This window comes from Podarcis bocagei (genome assembly GCF_964188305.1).
Source record: "Podarcis bocagei genome assembly, chromosome: 16".
Taxonomy (NCBI): Eukaryota; Metazoa; Chordata; class Lepidosauria; order Squamata; family Lacertidae; genus Podarcis; species Podarcis bocagei.
Genome location: NC_138142.1, coordinates 41,423,127 through 41,442,670, shown reverse-complemented (window position 1 = coordinate 41,442,670; position 19,544 = coordinate 41,423,127). Strand labels below are relative to the sequence as shown.

The following is a 19,544-nucleotide window of genomic DNA, read 5'->3' as shown; positions in this document are numbered from 1 at the left end:
TTTTATATATTTGAACATGGCTATCATATCACCCCTTAACCTCCTCTTCTCCAGGCTAAACATGCCCAGCTCCCTTAGCCGTTCCTCATAAGGCATCGTTTCCAGGCCTTTGACCATTTTGGTTGCCCTCCTCTGGACACGTTCCAGTTTGTCACTGTCCTTCTTGAACTGTGGTGCCCAGAACTGGACACAGTACTCCAGGTGAGGTCTGACCAGAGCAGAATACAGTGGCACTGTTACTTCCCTTGATCTAGATGCTATACTCCTAAGTCCTAAACAGCCTCAGTCCAGTATACCTGAAGGAGTGTCTCCACCCCCATCGTTCTGCCCGGACACTGAGGTCCAGCTCCGAGGGCCTTGTGGCGGTTCCCGCACTGCGAGAAGTGAGGTTACAGGGAACCAGGCAGAGGGCCTTCTCGGTAGTGGCGCTCACCCTGTGGAACACCCTCCAATCAGATGTCAAGGAAATAAACAACTACCTGACTTTTAGAAAACATCTGAAGACAGCCCTGTTCAGGGAAGTTTTCAATGTTTGATGTTTTATCGTGTTTTTAATATTCTGTTGGGAGCTGCCCAGAGTGGCTGCGGAAACCCAGCCAGATGGACGTGGTATAGATATATCATTATCATATTTATTAATATCAAATAAATATATTGTCTCCTAGCATCTATTCACATCCTTGCACCCTACCCCAGTCTTCACACACACACAAATGCGTGCCTCCCCATGCCTGCTTGAATTAATTTGAACCCCCGCTAACTGCAATGACCTCAACCCAAATCGCTTCTCTCCGTAAATATGTCGCTTTCTGAGAACAGTTGTTGTTGTTGTGACTCCAGGCGGATTCATCCTTATTGACGCGGAGACCTGGGAAGTGAAAGGGACCTGGGAGCGGCCGGGGGACGAGCCCCCGCAAGGCTACGACTTCTGGTACCAGCCCAGGCACAATGTCATGATCAGCACCGAGTGGGGCGTGCCAAAGTACTTTGCGAACGGTTTGAACCCAGAGGATCTGAAGAAAGGTACATCCTTCGTTTGAGACGGGTGTGTGTGTGGGGGGGGGGGAATACCTGCCGTTGAGGCGGTCAATTTCAGGGCCGCCTTCAGATCCCAGTGGTTTGTGGATTCAGAAAGCAGAGAAGGGGGCTTTATTCCAGCCCTAGTGTGTCACGGTCCGGTTCACGTGCGATCGAAGTCCCGGCTGGGGACGTCGGGACCGGGGGCAAGATGGCAGGGTGGGAGCAGGAATGGGAGTCCAGAAGCCAGGAGTCACAAAGTCAGGGGTCCGAGGATCAAGAAGCAGGGAGTCACGAAGTCAGGGGTCCGAGGGTCAAGAAGCAGGGAGTCACGAAGTCAGGGGTCTGAGGATCAAGAAGCAAGGAGTCGCGAAGTCAGGGGTCCCAGGGTCAAGAAGCAGGGAGTCACGAAGTCAGGGGTCTGAGGATCAAGAAGCAAGGAGTCACGAAGTCAGGGGTCCGAGGGTCAAGAAGCAGGGAGTCACGAAGTCAGGGGTCTGAGGATCAAGAAGCAAGGAGTCGCGAAGTCAGGGGTCCCAGGGTCAAGAAGCAGGGAGTCACGAAGTCAGGGGTCCGAGGGTCAGGAAGCAAGGAGTCACGAAGTCAGGGGTCCGAGGGTCAAGAAGCAGGGAGTCGCGAAGTCAGGGGTCCGAGGGTCAGGAAGCAGGGAGTCACGAAGTCAAGGGTCCCAGGGTCAAGAAGCAGGGAGTCACGAAGTCAAGGGTCTGAGGGTCAGGAAGCAAGGAGTCGTGAAGTCAGGGGTCCGAGGGTCAGATTGTGTTTTTGCTACTAGAGAGTTAACTCCAACTTGCACAGTGTGATTTACTGCTGGCTGACACTCAGGGCTAAAAAACCCCGAGCAGCCTGTTTCCTTGGGTGTTGCAGGATCGTGACCAGGGACCCTCTGTGGTTGATGTTGTCCTTGTTTTGCTCCTCCGCAGAGCGCTACGGGCGTCGGCTGAACGTCTGGGACTGGACGACTCACTGCCTCATCCAGCAGATTGATGTTGGAGAGGATTCCGCCCCGCTGGAAATCCGGTTCCTGCATAACCCCGATGCCGCGCACGGAATGGTGGGCTGCACATTGCAGAGTTCCATCCATCATTTCTTCAAGACAGAGGTTAGAATGGATGGGGGCAGGGGAGCCCACAGGACTTTGGGGGCCCAGTAAGCAGCTGGTACAGGGACGCGGGGGGTGCTGTGGGTTAAACCACAGAGCCTAGGGCTTGCTGATCAGAAGGTCGGCAGTTCGAATCCCCGCGATGGGGTGAGCTCCCGTTGCTTGGTCCCTGCTCCTGCCCACCTAGCAGCTCGAAAGCATGTCAAAGTGCAAGTAGATAAATAGGTACCACTCCAGCGGGAAGGTAAACGGCGTTTCCGTGCGCTGCTCTGGTTCGCCAGAAGTGGCTTAGTCATTCTGGCCACATGACCCGGAAGCTGTATGCCGGCTCCCTCGGCCAATAAAGCAAGATGAGCACCGCAACCCCAGAGTCGGCCACGACTGGACCTAACGGTCAGGGGTCCCTTTACCTTTACCTTTTTAAGCAGTTGGTGGATTGGGCCCTCCGACTCATTTGGGAATAAGGATGCAGATTTGCATATAATCTGGGCATACCATTTGGGGAAGGGATTCTGCATCCTCTACCCACACTTCTTCTGTAGCAGTACTCGGAGAAATTAACTTCTAGGGAGCACCTGATCTCAGACGAACCCACCATGGGAAGGATGCTTCCTGGTTGCTAGGAAAAAAGGAAGGACAAACTCCAGAGATTCCCAGGGCCAGAAAGTGAGACAGGAGCAATAAAATATCACTGTTTACTTATCACCTGGGGTGGTGCTGTGGTCTAAACCACTGAGCCTCTTGGGCTTGCCGATCAGAAGGTTGGCGGTTCGAATCCCCGCGACGGGGTGAGCTCCCGTCTTTCGGTCCCTGCTCCTGCCAACCTAGCAGTCTGAAGGCACACCAGTGCAAGTAGATAAATAGGTACCGCTCCGGTGGGAAGGTAAACGGCATTTCCGTGCGCTGCTCTGGACCCACCGCCTCCCTAAAGCACCTCCCTCCCAAAAGCCCCCCCCCCGCCTATGCCACTCATGCCACAGCTGCTGACACTGCCTCGTCTTCGGCCGCGTCGGCGTCCTCTTTCTCAGCAGGGCACAGAGCCTGGCCTGGGCGGCGGAGGTAGCCCCTGCGCCGTTGGTGCTTCCCTCTCGCTCAGCCCCCTCAGCTGGAAGGAAGGGATGGCGCCCAGAGGTGTCCACTGCTTCTGATTGGCTGCCGGAGCTTCCTGCAGCCAATCAGAAGCCGTGCCGTGTCGCAGAAGTCAGTATCCACGCGGCGAGGCTTCTGTCCCGCGCATGTGTGGCGCGGAGACTGACTGAGCGGGCGGCAGAGTCCGCAAGGTTTGTGGGTCGGATTAACGAATCTGGTGGGCCGTGTCCGGCCCGCGGGCTTCAGTTTGACGACCTCTGGACTAAAGTTACGAGAAAGGAGATTCCAACTAAAAATATGGAAAAACTTTCAGGCCGTGAGAGCTCTTCAACAGTGGAACAGTCTCCCTCGGGATGTTGTGGGCTCTCTTTCATAATAATAATAATAATAATAATAATAATAATAATAATAATAATAGTAATAATTTATAGCCCATCTGGCTGGGCTTCCTCAGCCACTCTGGGCGGCTTCCAACAAAATATTAAAATACAGTAATGCATCAAACATTAAAAGCTTCCCTAAACAGGGCTGCCTTCAGATGTCTTCTAAAAGTCTGGTAGTTGTTGTTCTCTTTGACGTCTGATGGGAGGGCATTCCACAGGGCGGGTGCCACCACCAAGAAGGCCCTCTGCCTGGTTCCCTGTAACTTGGCTTCTCGCAGGGAGGGAACCGCCAGAAGGCCCTCGGTGCTGGACCTCAGTGTCCGGGCAGAACGATGGGGGTGGAGACGCTCCTTCAGGTATACTGGATATACCTTCAGATATACCTTCCTTGGAGATTTTTAAGCAGAGGTTGGGTGGCCATCTGTCAGGGGGTTGGACTAGATGACCCGTGGATCCCTTCCAGCTCTTAAGATTCTTGGATTCTGTCCCTTGCACAAGAGGGATAAAAATGGAACTGTCTGTGATGGAACAGTTTCAGAGGAAGACCCAAGGTTTGTAGGAGCACAGACCTTCTTTCGTGGTGAATCCCAGGAAGGGAACCCCGAAACAGAGCTGTGTGTGCAGATTGGTTGAGGAATGCTGGCTGATGGTTGAGTGGAGGAAATCGAAAGCCAGGGGTTGGGGAGGAACGCAGTGGTCTGTCTGGGCCCTTCAGCAGAGATCCCTCCACGCTGCAGTGTCTTGGCGCAGCGGATCCCCCTTCTCAACATGCTTTTCTGCTGCAGAACGGGGACTGGGCGGCCGAAAAGGTGATCCAGATTCCAAACAAGAAGGTGTCAGGGTGGTACTTTCCTGAAATGCCAGGTGAGTAAAGAACGAGAAATGGGCGGCCGGTGAGTTGAATAGGATCCAGAAGGCAGCAGTCTGATTGGTCCTAGAACAATAGGATCCAGAATGCAGCAGTATGATTTTTCCTAGAACAATAGGATCCAGAATGCAGCAGTCTGATTGGTCCTAGAACAATAGGATCCAGAATGCAGCAGTCTGATTGGTCCTAGAACAATAGGATCCAGAATGCAGCAGTCTGATTGGTCCTAGAACAATAGGATCCAGAATGCAGCAGTCTGATTGGTCCTAGAACAATAGGATCCAGAATGCAGCAGTCTGATTGGTCCCAGAACAATAGGATCCAGAATGCAGCAGTCTGATTGGTCCTAGAACAATAGGATCCAGAATGCAGCAGTCTGATTGGTCCTAGAACAATAGGATCCAGAATGCAGCAGTCTGATTGGTCCACAGGAGCCACCCAATCCAGCTCCAGGTGGAAGTGAATCCGCAACCTGATTGGCCTACAGGAGAATCCCAGAATTAGCCAATCCCGTGGGGCCCATTGTGTAAATAATGTAGATAAAGCAGACATTCTGGGGGAACTTCCATTCCTCCTCAACCACTACGAGCTAAATAAAGAGCATGAAATCCACTCTCGACTCCCGAGTATATTTCACTTTCCACGTTCCTTTCAATTGAATCCAGCAGCCACTGTTCCAGGAGTAAAACCTAGCGTCGGATTTGGGCGATAGGGCAGCTAGCACCACTTCCTGGAAGACAGAGAACCGGTCGCTGTCGTTCTGTGCTTTGTGAACCCCTTAGATTAGACTACTGCAATGTGCTCCACGCAGGGCAGCCCTTGAAGGCAGCTTGGAATTGTAGTTCTGAGTTGGGAGCTTCCGGGCGACTCTCAGCACCCTCAACAAGCTATAGTTCCCAGAATCCTTTGGGGGCTAGAGGAAGCCATTACTGCTTAAAGTGGCATCAAAAGTGCTTTCAACAAATGGTGTGGTCTCTGAATCTGTGTGGCAGAAAATAACCTAGGGAGTGGTTTTAACATTTAAAGCCCTAGGACCCTCGTACCTACGGGACCGCCTCTCCTGGTATGTCCCACGGAGGACCTTGCGGTCTTCAAATAAAAACATCTTTGAGGTCCCGGGCCACAGGGAAACTAGACTGGCCTTGACCAGAGCCAGGGCCTTTTCAGCTGTGGCCCCGATCTGGTGAAACGCTCTGTCACAAGAGACTAGGGCCCTGTGGGACTTGACATCTTTCCTGCAAGACAGAGATGTTCCACCAGGCCTTTGGCCAAGGCACAGTCTGACCCCCTCCTTCGGTAATCCTCATAGAACTCTAGCCCAACTGTTGCCATTAATTTGATTCTGAATTGATTTGAGAACGAATTGATTTTAGAACGTATTTCAATGAATTGATTGTGATTTTATGTATATGTTATTTTTACTCTTGTTAGCCGCTCTGAGCCCGGCTTTGGCTGGGGAGGGCGGAATATAAATACAAAATTATTATTATTATTACGGAATAAAAGAAAGCGAATGCTGACGTGCCCTCTTCTCCTTCAGGTTTCGTCACCGACATCCTCATTTCGATGGACGACCGGTTCCTCTACTTGAGCAACTGGCTGCATGGCGATCTCCGCCAGTATGACATCACCAACCCATTCTGCCCTAAACTGGTTGGCCAGGTAAAAGAGCACCTGACCCCTTGCCAGACTTTGTAGCTTCCGGCTGACCACAGTTGGAAACAGGATACTGGGCTAAATGACCGCAGAATTCTTATCACATCCACACCCTTGGTTCAGTTACACCTCAGGGATGATGATGATGATGATAATGATGATGATGATGATAATGATGATGATGATAATGATGATGATGATAATGATGATAATAATAATAATAATAATAATAATAATAATAATAATAATAATAATAATAATTTATTACTCATACCCTGCCCATCTGGCCGGTCTCCACACCCACTCTGGGTGGCTTCCAACAGAAAATTAAAAACACGATAAAACATCAGCCATGAAAAACTTCCCTAAACAGGGCTGCCTTCAGATGTCTTTTAAACGTCAGGTGGTTGTTTATTTCTTTAACATCTGATGGGAGGGCGTTCCACAGGGCGGGCGCCACTACTGAGAAGGGCCACATTCAACACCCATCTGTCAATCCCTGGACATCACGACGACAGCTGGGGATTTAAAAGTACCTGGCAGGCAACAAAACACGGATAAAATGGAGCGTGAAGGCTCTGTTTCAGCAGGGGGTTCAATGTTCCTGGAACTCCCCACTGCTGCACTAACATCATCATCATCATCACCATTATTATTATTATTATTATTATTATTATTATTATTATTATTATTATTTGAATTTAGATACTGCCCTATACCCAGAGGTCTCAGGGCAGTTCACATAAAAACATCACAGTATATAAAATAAAATAAAAGCAAAAACCAATAATACCCTGTCAGGGAACTGACATCGGAGCGAGAGGCGAGGGGAGGCTCCCAGATGATGCTGGCGAAGGACCCAGCAGCAGGGGGAGAAACAGCTCAGTAGAGGGGGAAGCCAATCAGTGCAACACCAGGGATAAAGTGGGGCAGACGGGGGAATTGGAGAGAGGGCTCCAGGACTCTTCACCGGACATCAGTGAGGAGAGCCCAGGTCCCCCGCTACCCACGCCTTCCCTGCGCAGAAGAGAGGAGGAGGAGACTGGGTGTCAAACAACTTTTATGTTGGAAGAGGTTCAAGAAACGCCCACTGACGGATTCTGCCAGTGACTGAGGCAGCCACCATGAGAAGGGGCTGTGCAGTCAGAAAGGTTTAACAAGGCAAATTAGCCGAGAAAGGCACCAGTTTACGCACGAGTAACTCATACCCATTACATACCCCTTGCAAAGAGTCATATTTTTAAAAGGGTATGGGCTGTTGATCAGGTCAACCAAAGGCCTGGTTAAAAAGGAATGTTTTTGCCTGGCGCCTAAAGGTGTATAATGAAGGTGCCAGCCAAACCTCCCTGCTTCCCCCAAAGAATCCTGGGTACTGTAGTCCCCCCCCTGCGGTGCTAGAACTCCCAGCACCCTCCTCAAACTACAGTTCCCACAATTCTTTGCGGGGAAAGCCACATGTTTTGAAAGTGTACGGCATGGATATGACCTTGTCAAGCCAAACAGCTCCTTGGAAGATGCTGTTACTCGTGAGCTCAGCTGATTATCTCTCTCTTTCTCTGGGGTTTTGGGGGGCTTGTTTTGCGCCCCCAGGTGTTTGTTGGCGGGAACATTTACAAAGGCGGCGTGGTGACCGTCTTGGAAGACGATGAGCTGGACTGCCAGCCCGACCCGTTTATGATCCAGGTGAGTAAACCTGGAGCCGCAAGGGTGGCGAGGGAGCGGGAGGAATCCAAACTGAACCTTCCTCACGCCGCGTTTTCTCTGCCTTTAGGGAAAGAGGGTCTATGGCGGACCTCAGATGATTCAGCTCAGCTTGGACGGTAAGAGGCTGTACACAACGACCTCTTTGTACACACCTTGGGACAAGCAGTTTTACCCTCAAATGGTCAGGTAAGAAAATCAAGAGGCTAACTGGCTGATTCTGCCCCTTCTTCCACAGCTCTGTACTGAAATCTGGTATGTGTATATCACAAGTTCAGGGGGTTGGACTAGATGACCCTCGGGGTCCCATCCAAGGCTGGAGTTCTGTGATTCTGTGAGTGTCACAGCCGCCCTGCCAGGGAGATGCAAGGATTGAACCTTCACCTTCTGCAGGCAAAGCAAGTGCTAATGCGCTGAGCTATGCCCCTTCCCTTAAATATAATAGCAAGATTCCAGTCCTCATGGTTATTTTCTTTTTTAAAAGATTTCCTTAAAGCTTTTTCATAATGCAATACAAAGATGGACTAACTGGACTTTGGTTTGGGACTGAAACCGGGGAGAGAAGGGTGGGGGTTTAGAAGTCCAAAGGCGGCCTGATTCTCACTTTGCAGTGTAAAAATTATATGCTTTCTATTATTATAAGAATGGGGAATCCGTGGATGGGAATTAAGAGCAACTTTAGGAAAGGTATTTTTTCTCTTGTTTTTATATTTTTTTGTTTCTTCTTTCATATATGATTAAGGTATATACTTTAAAAACTGTTGAATAAACTAAATTAAGGATAAGGATAATAATGATAAGGCCTAAACTTATTATAGAATCATATTTACAAATCATGGTTAAGCAAATTAACAATCTATGGTTAGGACATTAAGGATAAAAACTTGTTTGAACAAACAATTGGAGTTGGAACACAATAAGGGGAGGCGTGGGGAAGTCATGAAAAGAAGTTATTGAAATTGAGATCTAAAAGGTGGAATTATTGGGTTTTTTTGGTTGTCTTTTGTGTTTTCCTTTGTTTTTCTGTTTTGTTTTTTGTAACCTTTTGAAACTTTTAATAAAGATTATTAAATAAACAAAACATAATGCAATACAATAAAAGAATCTAAATAAGAGCAAAGAGAGAAAGAGAAAACACCAAAGGAAAACCAAAAAAAGAGGAAAAGAAAAGGGATTCTGATTTTCCCTCTGTCAGTTACATAAAAGAAATGATTCAAAATATTCACTAATGACACCCAACTGATCCACTTTCTGTTCTGCTTTCCCAGATAGATTAATTCATTTCCCTTTTCACGCAAAAAGTCCAAAAGGGGATCTCTGATCATTATCTTTAATAAATGCCAGCAATGGTTTTCCTCTAATCCAGGGGTTGGCAAACTAAGGCTCGTGGGCTGGATGCGGCCCACTGGGCTTGTTAATCTGGTCCGCGGACCCTGCCGCCTGCTCGGTCAGTCCCTGCACTAAATTGGTGTGGCACGGAGGACTCCCCACACAGGTACTGACCACGCGGGGGGGTCCTTTCGGGAGAGGGTGGGACTGGCCCCCCACCATGTCTGAGGGACAGTGGACCGGCCCCCTCCTGAAAAAGTTTGCTGACCCCTACTCTAATCAAACCGATCAGCTTTATCTCCCATAAATTCAGCGACCCTTCCTCCATATTAGACAACAATAAGTCTTCCCATCTTGGTCCACACAAGAATCTCTCCACTGTGATCATATATTAAAATAGTGTCCCATACTTCTTTGCTTATTGTGTATACGGTCCTCATGGTTCTGATGAATGGTCTGAATTAAGCAGGAACACAGGGATATGCCTTGCACTGAGTCCCTCCCCAAGTGCATCTGGTCCTGTCTGCACTAACCATAGCTGTCAACCGTCCCTTATTTGGCGGGAGACTCCCTTATCCCAGCGCCGTGTCCCGCTGCTGTCCCTTATTGATGATGTCCCTTAAATTTCCCGGGTTTCAAAGGAAGCAGCTCCTCTCCCTCCCTCCCTACTGGCCAGGGAGGAGGGAGGCTCCAACTGTGTTGCTTGGCTGCGTTGCTCACCCAGTAAGGAGTCTAAGAACGACTGGGGGGTGGAGCTTGCATGCCTTGTGCCGATCAAATCGGCCGCGTTGCCTGGGGACTCGCCTTTGCTCAGCGCTTCCCAGCGGAGAGGTGACGGTGGTTTTCCTTGCTGCATCCCCTTTGCCAGGTTGCTGCACTGTGGGAACCGCCGCTTGAGGCTTCGTTTGGCTGCTGACTGGGCTTTCTGCCTTTGGCTCTGTAATGGTTCTGGGGGTTGCTCGTGCGTAAATCGGCGCCACACCTGGCTGGGTTGCCTGAGTGAACCCTTTCTGTCTGGACAGCCACTCGCACGTGGCTGTCTCAATCGCTGGCAGAGTCCGTCAGTGGGCGTTTCTTGAACTTCTTCCAGCAAAGAAGTTCTTTGACGCCTAGTCTCCGCCTACTCTCCCTGTGCGGAAGCCTTCTGCGCAGGGAGGGTGTGGGCAGCGGAGGACCCGTGCTCTCCCCGCTGGTCCCAGGCGAGGAGTCATGGAGCCACCTCGCCGATTCCCCCATCTGCCCCCCTTTTCCACTGGTGCTACGCTGATTTCCTTCCCCAGAAGATGTGCTGCTTCTCTTCCTCCCGGGACGCTCTCCGGAATCCCTCTGGAGCCCTCCCTCTCCCTCTGGCTCCGATGGCAGTTCCCTGACAGGCTCGGAGGGGCTCAGAAGTCAAACATACCTGTGCCCGGAAAATCCCTTATTTTGGCTGCTGCTCCCTTATTTTCGAGGCTACTGGTCTCTTATTTTCAAATCTGTAAGTTGACATCTATGGCACTGACCGGCAGCATCCCTCCTGCTTCCCAGCACAGAGTCTTTCCCAGTTGTACCTCGAGATGCTGGGGAATGAATGAACTTTATTACGGTCACAGACCAGGATAAAACAAACAAACAAACACATATAAATAAAATAGCAGTTAGGATTTTATTTTTTTTAACCGATAAAATTGTTAGAGCAAATAAGGACAAAGAAACAAGCATAGGATAAAACATCTGAATAAAATACAAGATTAAACAAAGATAATGGATGGATAAAAACAGATAATTAAAACAGATAAGAACTAAAAACAAATATAAACACGCAGTTAAAACAACTGTAAGAGGCTGCAGAGTAGAAGCCTCTGAAATACAGTGGTGCCTCGCAAGACGAAATTAATCCGTTCCGCGAGTGCGGTTTTTTTGTCTTGCGAAGTATGGCTATTAGCGGCTTAGTGGCTATTAACAGCTTAGCGGCTTAGCAGCTTAGCGGCTATTAACGGCTTAGCAGCTTTAAGAAAAAGGAAACAAACTTGCAAGAACTCGCAAGACGTTTCGTCTTGCAAAGCAAGCCCATAGGGAAATTCGTCTTGCGGAACAACTCAAAAAACGGAAAACCCTTTCGTCTAGCAAGTTTTTCGTCTTGCGAGGCATTCGTCTTGCGGGGCACCACTGTAGAGGACACTCACAACATTAGAAACTGATGTGCAAATATGGTTAAAACAGACAATTGAAACAATGTACAACAATAAATTTAGAAACCATGCGCAACAATAAACTATCCCAGGGAGTTGACTCAGAGTCACCCATGGAACCGAGTTTGGGGATTTTCATGCCGGACTGTTTTGAGTTGGGCGATGGTCTGCGCCTACAGATTTCTATGCTGGGGAATGGATTGTGGGGGCTTCTGGATGCCAAGCGAAGGATCTGCCTCTGAGCTCCCTTTTGCCTTTGCCTTTTGCAGGGAAGGGTCAGTCATGCTGCAAATCGATGTGGACACTGAGAACGGCGGCCTCTGTGTGAACCCGGACTTCCTGGTGGATTTCGGAAAGGAGCCCTTTGGTCCCGCTCGCGCTCACGAGATGCGCTACCCCGGGGGAGATTGCACCTCGGACATCTGGATCTAGGTGGATCTAGGTGGTCTGGCCAGCCATTTCCCTCCCCTCCTTCCTCCTGCTAAGCTAACTTTACGGGAGCATCTCTTCGTCACAGGTTTCAACCCTTTAAAAATGTCTGTATGCAGCTGCTGAGTCATGGGAGTCCCTCTCTCTCCCGAGTCAGCGGTTTTCTTCCCTGCCTGCCTCCAAAGTATTTTTTTTAATATGTATTTCGTACAACAATAAACCAATCTAAAGGGCGGGGGAGAGAACTGCATAGGGTGGTTTTGGCGCTCAACTCATTGCATGACAAGACTGTTGAAAACAGAGCTTCAGAAAATGAATAAACATTTTTTAAAATCTCATATGCTTGATACATGGCCCCTTCATTAATGGGTAGCAGGTGGTCTGATCGTCTGATTTATTTACATACCGTATTTTTCCCTGTATAAGACTAGGTTTTTCCCCTAAAAAAAATAATGTCAAAAATTAGGGGGCGTCTTATACAGTGGTACCTCGGGTTACAGACGCTTCAGGTTACAGGCGCTTCAGGTTACAGACTCCGCTAACCCAGAAATAGTACCTCAGGTTAAGAGCTTTGCTTCAGGATGAGAACAGAAATTGTGTGGCAGCAGAGGGGGCCCCCATTAGCTAAAGTGGTACCTCAGGTTAAGAACAGTTTCAGGTTAAGAACGGACCTCCAGAACAAATTAAGTACTTAACCCGAGGTACCACTGTACACAGATACATCTCTCCCCATTTTCTTAAATCTGAGTCCCCCAAAATAGACTGTCTTATAGACAGAAAAATACAGTAACTGAAAAAGGGTAACTGGGAGGTATCAAATGGGCCACATTTAATCTTCCCTTGCACCTCACATCTATACTGTGCTAAATGCTCAGAGAGCATTTATTATTATAATATTTATTTATATTCCACATTTTCCCCAGACTAGGAGGACTCAAGGCGGCTTAACAGAAATGAAAGCAACACAGTTAAAATACAGAAAGCTAAAAATATATAAAAGGTAATAGTTAAAAGGTAATTAAAGTGTAATAGAATTAAAACCATATAACATTCCTCATCAGGCTTGGTTTCCAGACCCCTGATCATTTTGGTCGCCCTCCTCTGCACACATTCAGCTTGTCAAGATCCTTCTTAAACTGGGGCGCCCAGAACTGGACACAGGATTCCAGGTGTGGCCTGACCAAGGCAGAAGAGATTGTGACTATTACTTCCCTTGATCTGGACTCTAGACTTCTGTTGATGCAGCCTAGAATAGCATTAGCTTTTTTTGCTGCTGCATCACACTGTTGACTCATGTTAAGTCTGTCGTCCTCCAAGACCCCTAGATGCTTTTCATAGGTACTACTGGCAAGTCTGGTGTCTCCTACCTTATATTTGTGCATCTGGTTCTTCCTGCCTAAGTGTGTTGGGTATGTTTAACCTGGGAAACAGGAGACTGAGGTGGAATTTAGGTGGAAATTAGGTCCAGTCGTAGCCGACTCTGGGGTTGCAGCACTCATCTCGCTTTGCTGGCCAAGGGAGCTGGCGTACAGCTTCCGGTTCATGTGGCCAGCATGACTAAGCCACTTATGGCGAACCAGAGCAGCGCACGGAAACGCCGTTTACCATCACGCCGGAGTGGTACCTATTTATCTACTTGCACTTTGATGTGCTTTCGAACTGCTAGGTTGGCAGGAGCAGGGACCGAGCAACGGGAGCTCACCCCGTTGCGGGGATTCGAACTGCCGACCTTTTGATTGGCAAGTCCTAGGCTCAGTGGTTTAACCCACAGCGCCACCCGCGTCCCTCTGAGGTGGAATTTAGACACATAAAAAAAAGTTGTGAAAATGCTTTTATTAAAAAAATTTGTTTTGAAACATAGATTGAATTTGCTATAGCTCACTGTTGCCAGGTAGAGTCACAATTGTATGGTGCAATTTACAACACACTTAAAACAGTTTATTTGCAGCTGTATAGCTGAGTCCTGAGAATAGATATCGTAAAGGTAAAGGGACCCCTGACCATTAGCCATCAGGTCCAGTCGGGGCTGACTCTGGGGTTGCGGCGCTCATCTCACTTTATTGGCTGAGGGAGCCGGCGTACAGCTTCCAGGTCATGTGGCCAGCAGGACTAAGCCGCTTCTGGCGAACCAGAGCAGCGCACGGAAACGCCATTTATCTTCCTGCTGGAGCGGTACCTATTTATCTACTTGCACTTTGATGTGCTTTCGAACTGCTAGGTGGGCAGGAGCAGGGACCGAGCAACGGGAGCTCACCCCATCGCGGGGATTCGAACCGCCGACCTTCTGATCGGCAAGCCCTAGGCTCTGCGGTTTAACCCACAGCGCCACCCGTGTCCCTAATAGATATCATAGCCGTCTTCAAATACCTAAAGGACTATGGCATGGAAGAGGGAGCAAGCTTGTTTTCTCCTACTCTGGAGGGTAGGACTCGAACCCGTGGCTTCAAGCTACAAGAAAGGAGATTCCAACTAAACTTCAGGAAGAACTTTCTGGCAGTGAGAGCTGTTCAACAGTGGAACAGTCTCCCTCAGGAGCTTGTGGGTTCTCTTTCCTTGCAGGTTTATAAGTTGAATGGCCCTCTCTCAAGGATGCTTTAGCTGAGATTCTTGTATTGCAGAGGACTGAAATAGAGGACCCTCAAAGTCCCTTCCAACTCTGCAATTCCATGATTCTATAACAACAAATCTATTAAATACAGATAATAAAAACAGCACAGAAACATTAAAAGCCTTTTCCTTCAGAAAGGCCAGTCACCAAAGGCCTATTGAAATAAAACAATATTCACCTGCTCAGTGCTTTTGTTCTGGGGGTACGCATACCCCTAAACATTTTGTGAATCTTTTGGTGCATTTACTGTATTTATTTTTCCTGATTTGAACTAAAAAATTATGATTTCTTGAGTCAAAATGAGGGTACGCCTAAACCATTTTTTTTTTAAGTAAAAAAGCACTGCATCTGCTGGTGGAAAAACAAGGAAGGAGCCAGTCTTGCTTCTCTAGGGAGAGAGTTGCAAAGCCTGGGAGCCACCACCGAGAAGCCCCTCTCAAACCATGTCCTGCCATCCTATTCCAGGTGGACCTTAACACTCCTTCCACTGCTGAGCGACTTCCATACTCTTTAATGAGCCAGCCAGCTCCAAGGGGCCCAATATAGGGCATGGGGTGGTTGTTTGACCAGCCCTCTAGCCCACCCTTATGAAACAACCTGACTATGAAAAGCAAATAGGCCCAGATCATGACAGAGCTTAAAACAAGCAGAGAGCACCTGGTGTTCAAAATTCCCCCCAATTTGGCTCAGTTCATGAATGCAGCTTAGTGGAAACCGTAGTTTCGATTCAGGCTGAGGTTTGGGGTTTCGGTATATTTTTGAATGGGAGAGAATGATCAATGAATTCCCCACCACCACCAGGTAGAGGGGACAATGTGCTTGTGTGGGAAGAACCGGCAGTTTTGAAACAATTACAAGACGCACAACTTTCCTGCCCTGGTTGAATAATAATAATAATAATAATAATAATAATAATAATAATAATAATAATAATAATAATAATAATAATAAATGATGTATGGAAGTGAGAGCTGGACAAGTTCAAGCTATGGTTTTCCCAGTAGTGAGAGCTGGACCATAAAGAAGGCTGATTGCCGAAGAATGGATGCTTTTGAATTCTGGTGCTGGAGGAGACTCTTGAGAGTCCCATGGACTGCAAGAAGATCAAACCTCTCCATTCTGAAGGAAATCAGCCCTGAGTGATCACTGGAAGGACAGATCCTGAAGCTGAGGCTCCAAGGCTTTGGCCACCTCATGAGAAGAGAAGACTCCCTGGAACAGACCCTGATGTTGGGAAAGATGGAGGGCACAAGGAGAAGGGGGTGACAGAGGACGAGATGGTGGGACGGTGTTCTCAAAGCTACCAGCATGAGTTTGACCAAACTGCGGGAGGCAGTGGAAGACAGGAGTGCCTGGCGTGCTCTGGTCCAGGGGGTCACAAAGAGGCGGACACGACTAAACGACTAAACAACAACAATAATAATAATAAATTTTATTTATTCCCTGCCCTCCCCAGCCAAGACCGGGCTCAGGGCGGCTAACACCAGGTATAAAAACAATTGATTAAAATGCAACTTAAAAACAAGATTAAAATACAACATTAAAATGCAGCCTCATTTCAGTACCCGTTTCCCATGCAGAAGTTCGCAGGTTCAGCATCTCCCGATATAGGGCTGCGATGCTCCCTGCCTGAAACCCAGGAGATTTGCCCTCCCCATGCCTCCAAACACACCTTCCAGACCCAGAGGATTGGGTGAGACCCACAGTTTCTGCAAGCTCATTCATTCCTGGGGCTCCAGCGCCACCTGGTGCCCAAACAGCCACCTAGCAATTTAAACCGCATCCTTCCTGGAACAAAAAAGTCCACCCAGATCCCTTGCAAGTATAGGGATCCAGTATAGGGATCCAGTATAGTATAGGGCCCAGCCCTCTGGCACCCTAGATTGTCTACCTCCATTATTGTTGAGATCCAGGGTCTACTGTCCTTAAACCACTTCTAGTTCTTGACGGAAGCAAATAGCTGTGCATGATAAATTTTGAGCCAGCCTGCATTTAAAGGCAAAGCCCGTGTATTTTGTACTTTCTGAAGCAATCTGCGAACTGCCACACTGCAGAACATGCCCTTTTCTTAATTTAGCAATGCAGCCAAATAATGGGTGCAAAGATGCAGTGTTTTTTTCCTCTTAAAAAAGGTGTTTGGGGTACTCTCCTTTGGACTCGAGAAAAACCACCATGCTATTGTTTAGATTGGGAAAAATAAATGCAGTAAATGGACCAAAGTCCAAGGATTCACAAAATGTTTAGGGGTATGTTTACTCCTGCGTCCCTCTAGGGGGAAAAAAGCACTGCAAAAATGGAAATGCAAAGGTTGAATGAGGCAAAGGATGCGTGTTTCAGCGAAATGAACAAGCAATAACCATTAAGCCGCTTTGCAAGGGTTATTTTATTTATTTATTGCCTCCATATTCCATTCCCTGCCCCCTTCCTGGAGCTCAAGGTGACATGCATGCTTCCCCCACTCCTAATTTAATCCCCACAACCACTCTTGTGAGGTAGATTGGGTAGAGAGGCAGGATCTGGCTCATGGGCAGCTTCATGGCCGAGTGGCGATTTGAACCCAGGTCCAACCCTCTAACCACCACACCACACCTCTCTTTGTCAAAAACCGCATAGAAAAATATTTAGATGAGGGGTAAACGGAAGTTCTCGGGATTATTCGGTGTTCTATATGTGCTTCAAGAGGGACACGGGTGGCGCTGTGGGTTAAACCACAGAGTCTAGGACTTGCCGATCAGAAGGTCGGGGGTTCGAATCCCCACGACGGGGTGAGCTCCTGTTGCGCGGTCCCTGCTCCTGCTAACCTAGCAGTCCGAAAGCACGTCAAAGTGCAAGTAGATAAATAGGTACCGCTCCGGCGGGAAGGTGAACGGCGCTTCCGTGCGCTGCTCTGGTTCGCCAGAATTGGCTTAGTCCTGCTGGCCACATGACCCGGAAGCTGTACGCCGGCTCCCTCGGCCAATAAAGCAAGATGAGCGCCACAACCCCAGAGTCGTCCGCGACTGGACCTAATGGTCAGGGGTCCCTTTACCTTTTTAGATGTGCTTCAAGTGTATCACAGGAGAGTTGGAAGGGACCCTGAGGATTATCTAGTCCAGGGGTCAGCAAACTTTTTTAGCAGGGGGCTGGTCCACTGTCCCTCAGACCTTGTGGGGGGGGCCGGACTCTATTTTGGAACGGGGGGAAAAAATGAACGAATTCCTATTCCCCACAAATAACCCAGAGATGCATTTTAAATAAAAGGACACATTCTTCTCATGTAAAAACACAATGATTCCCAGACCGTCTGCGGGCCGGAGTGAGAAGGTGATTGGGCCGGATCCGGACCCCGGGCCTTAGTTTGCCTACCCATGATCTAGTCCAACCTTCTGCAATGCAGAAGTTTTGCTCAACATGGCGCACAAACTCACAACACTGAGATTAAAAATCTTAATGCTCTACCAACTGAGCTAAGGTGTTTACACGGCCCAAAAGTGCTTTACCGTAATTGCTGTAATTAAATTTATATGCCACCCTATACCTGCAGGTCTCAGGTGGTTCACAAGATAAAACTACAATATAAAACCACAAAATACATAATAATAATAATAATAATAATAATAATAATAATAATAATAATAATAATAATAATTTATTTATACCCCGCCCATCTGGCTGGGTTTCTCCAGCCACTCTGGGCGGCTTCCAACTGAATATTAAAAACAATACAGCATTAGACATTAAAAACTTCCCTAATCAAAATATAAGCAGAAACATCCGAATAACGCCCCCCTCCAAAAAACCTCCCACATAAAAACAGCTAAAAAGCAATTTTTAAAAAGGAAAAACACAATTAAAAAGCAGTTTGAAATAATGTAGACAGTCATCTACTTTAGATCACTGGTCTTCACTGGGGAGGTCAGGACCCCTTAGTGGGTTTCATCCTGATCCAAGGTGGGTCACAGCAGGAGCGCTACGGCCAGGCAGACGGATGCCAAAAAGTTAAGAAATAGGCCTCTAAATGCACGTTTGGCTTAAAAGCGGGGTTCTGAATCTGGAAAAATTTGGTGATCCCTGGTTTGGATGTATTATGAGGCCGTGTGCTATGCCTCTAAGGATGCGGGAGCAAAAGGACCTGCAAATGTGGGCGCCGGCGGAGTGCCCCCACAGGGCGCTACAATTCCCAGCACCTTGAACTACAATTCCCAGTATTTCGTGATCCCCATCACCAAATAACACTGGGAATTGTAGTTCAAGGGTGCTGGGAATTGTCCCGTGCATTGAACGTATGGAGACCACAGCCGAGGTGCCTGCCATCCCCCTGCCCAAAAAGTATGATTTTCAAGAAAGGAGCGAGGGAAAATGGGAATAAATAGAGGACAGTTTGAAAATGACGTTTTGTGGATAGGCTTGGGATTCAAATATGCAATGATAGGAATTAAAATGTCTAAAGCTAAAATAGAAAGAATGAACGATGTTAAGTGAAAATAAAAAAATTCCTTCCAGTAGCACCTTAAAGACCAACTAAGTTAGTTCTTGGTATGAGCTTTCGTGTGCATGCACACTTCTTCAGATACCAATGTTAAGTGATTAAGTTAATTTTATGAGGAAATTGGTTTTGGAAAACTGTTAAAATCATCCACACTGCAATTCAACTAGGGGGATTTGAGGAAATCAATTAACAAGGTTACTAAGATTGGTTTAATTGCAGTTGAGATTTGTGTTTGTTTGTTTGAAATTTTGGGAAAATCAATAAAAAAAATTGGGAAAAAGGAAAAAAATATGACTTTTTGTGGGTTTTGGAGCCTGAGATTTTTGCATCCCAGCGAGCCTCGGGGGTTAACGTGATCCTAGTGCAGCCAGACCAGTCCTTTCAAAAAAAGGAGAAAAAAAATAAATTAAATATAAATATAAAGGCAGCCCTGCGCGCCTCTTTTCCCCGTCCTCTGCCGAACTGGCAGAGCTCGGACCAACCAGAAGCGCGTTGCTAGGCAGACTTCCCGACCCCGCTGGCCAATCCGGAGCCGAGCCCCAGCTGTATCCGGGTGGAAAGCGAGAAAACCACGCGGCAGCCATTTGCATTAAAGAAGAGCGCCGTATCCGGGCAGACCAGAGGCGCGCGGGCCAATCAGAGAAAAAGAAAACCCCGCCGGCCCCGCCCACCCGCTCCTCTTCCCCCCGCCCCCCTCGGCTGCTA

General features: G+C 48.0%; 1 protein-coding gene across 2 annotated transcripts in view; it reads left to right on the top strand.

Annotated features, from left to right (window-relative positions):
* Positions 1-12,101, top strand: part of LOC308575119 (methanethiol oxidase-like) — a 35,308-nt gene extending 23,207 nt beyond the window's left edge. For both annotated transcript variants that reach the window (XM_081173634.1, XM_081173633.1), the window contains exons 6-12: positions 841-1,023; positions 1,959-2,137; positions 4,395-4,473; positions 6,018-6,139; positions 7,724-7,816; positions 7,905-8,023; positions 11,604-12,101. In XM_081173634.1, coding sequence (XP_081029760.1) covers positions 841-1,023; positions 1,959-2,137; positions 4,395-4,473; positions 6,018-6,139; positions 7,724-7,816; positions 7,905-8,023; positions 11,604-11,766 — 938 coding nt within the window. In that variant the 3' untranslated portion in view covers positions 11,767-12,101. The remainder of the gene's footprint in view (positions 1-840; positions 1,024-1,958; positions 2,138-4,394; positions 4,474-6,017; positions 6,140-7,723; positions 7,817-7,904; positions 8,024-11,603) is intronic.
* The last annotated feature ends 7,443 nt before the right edge of the window (positions 12,102-19,544 follow it).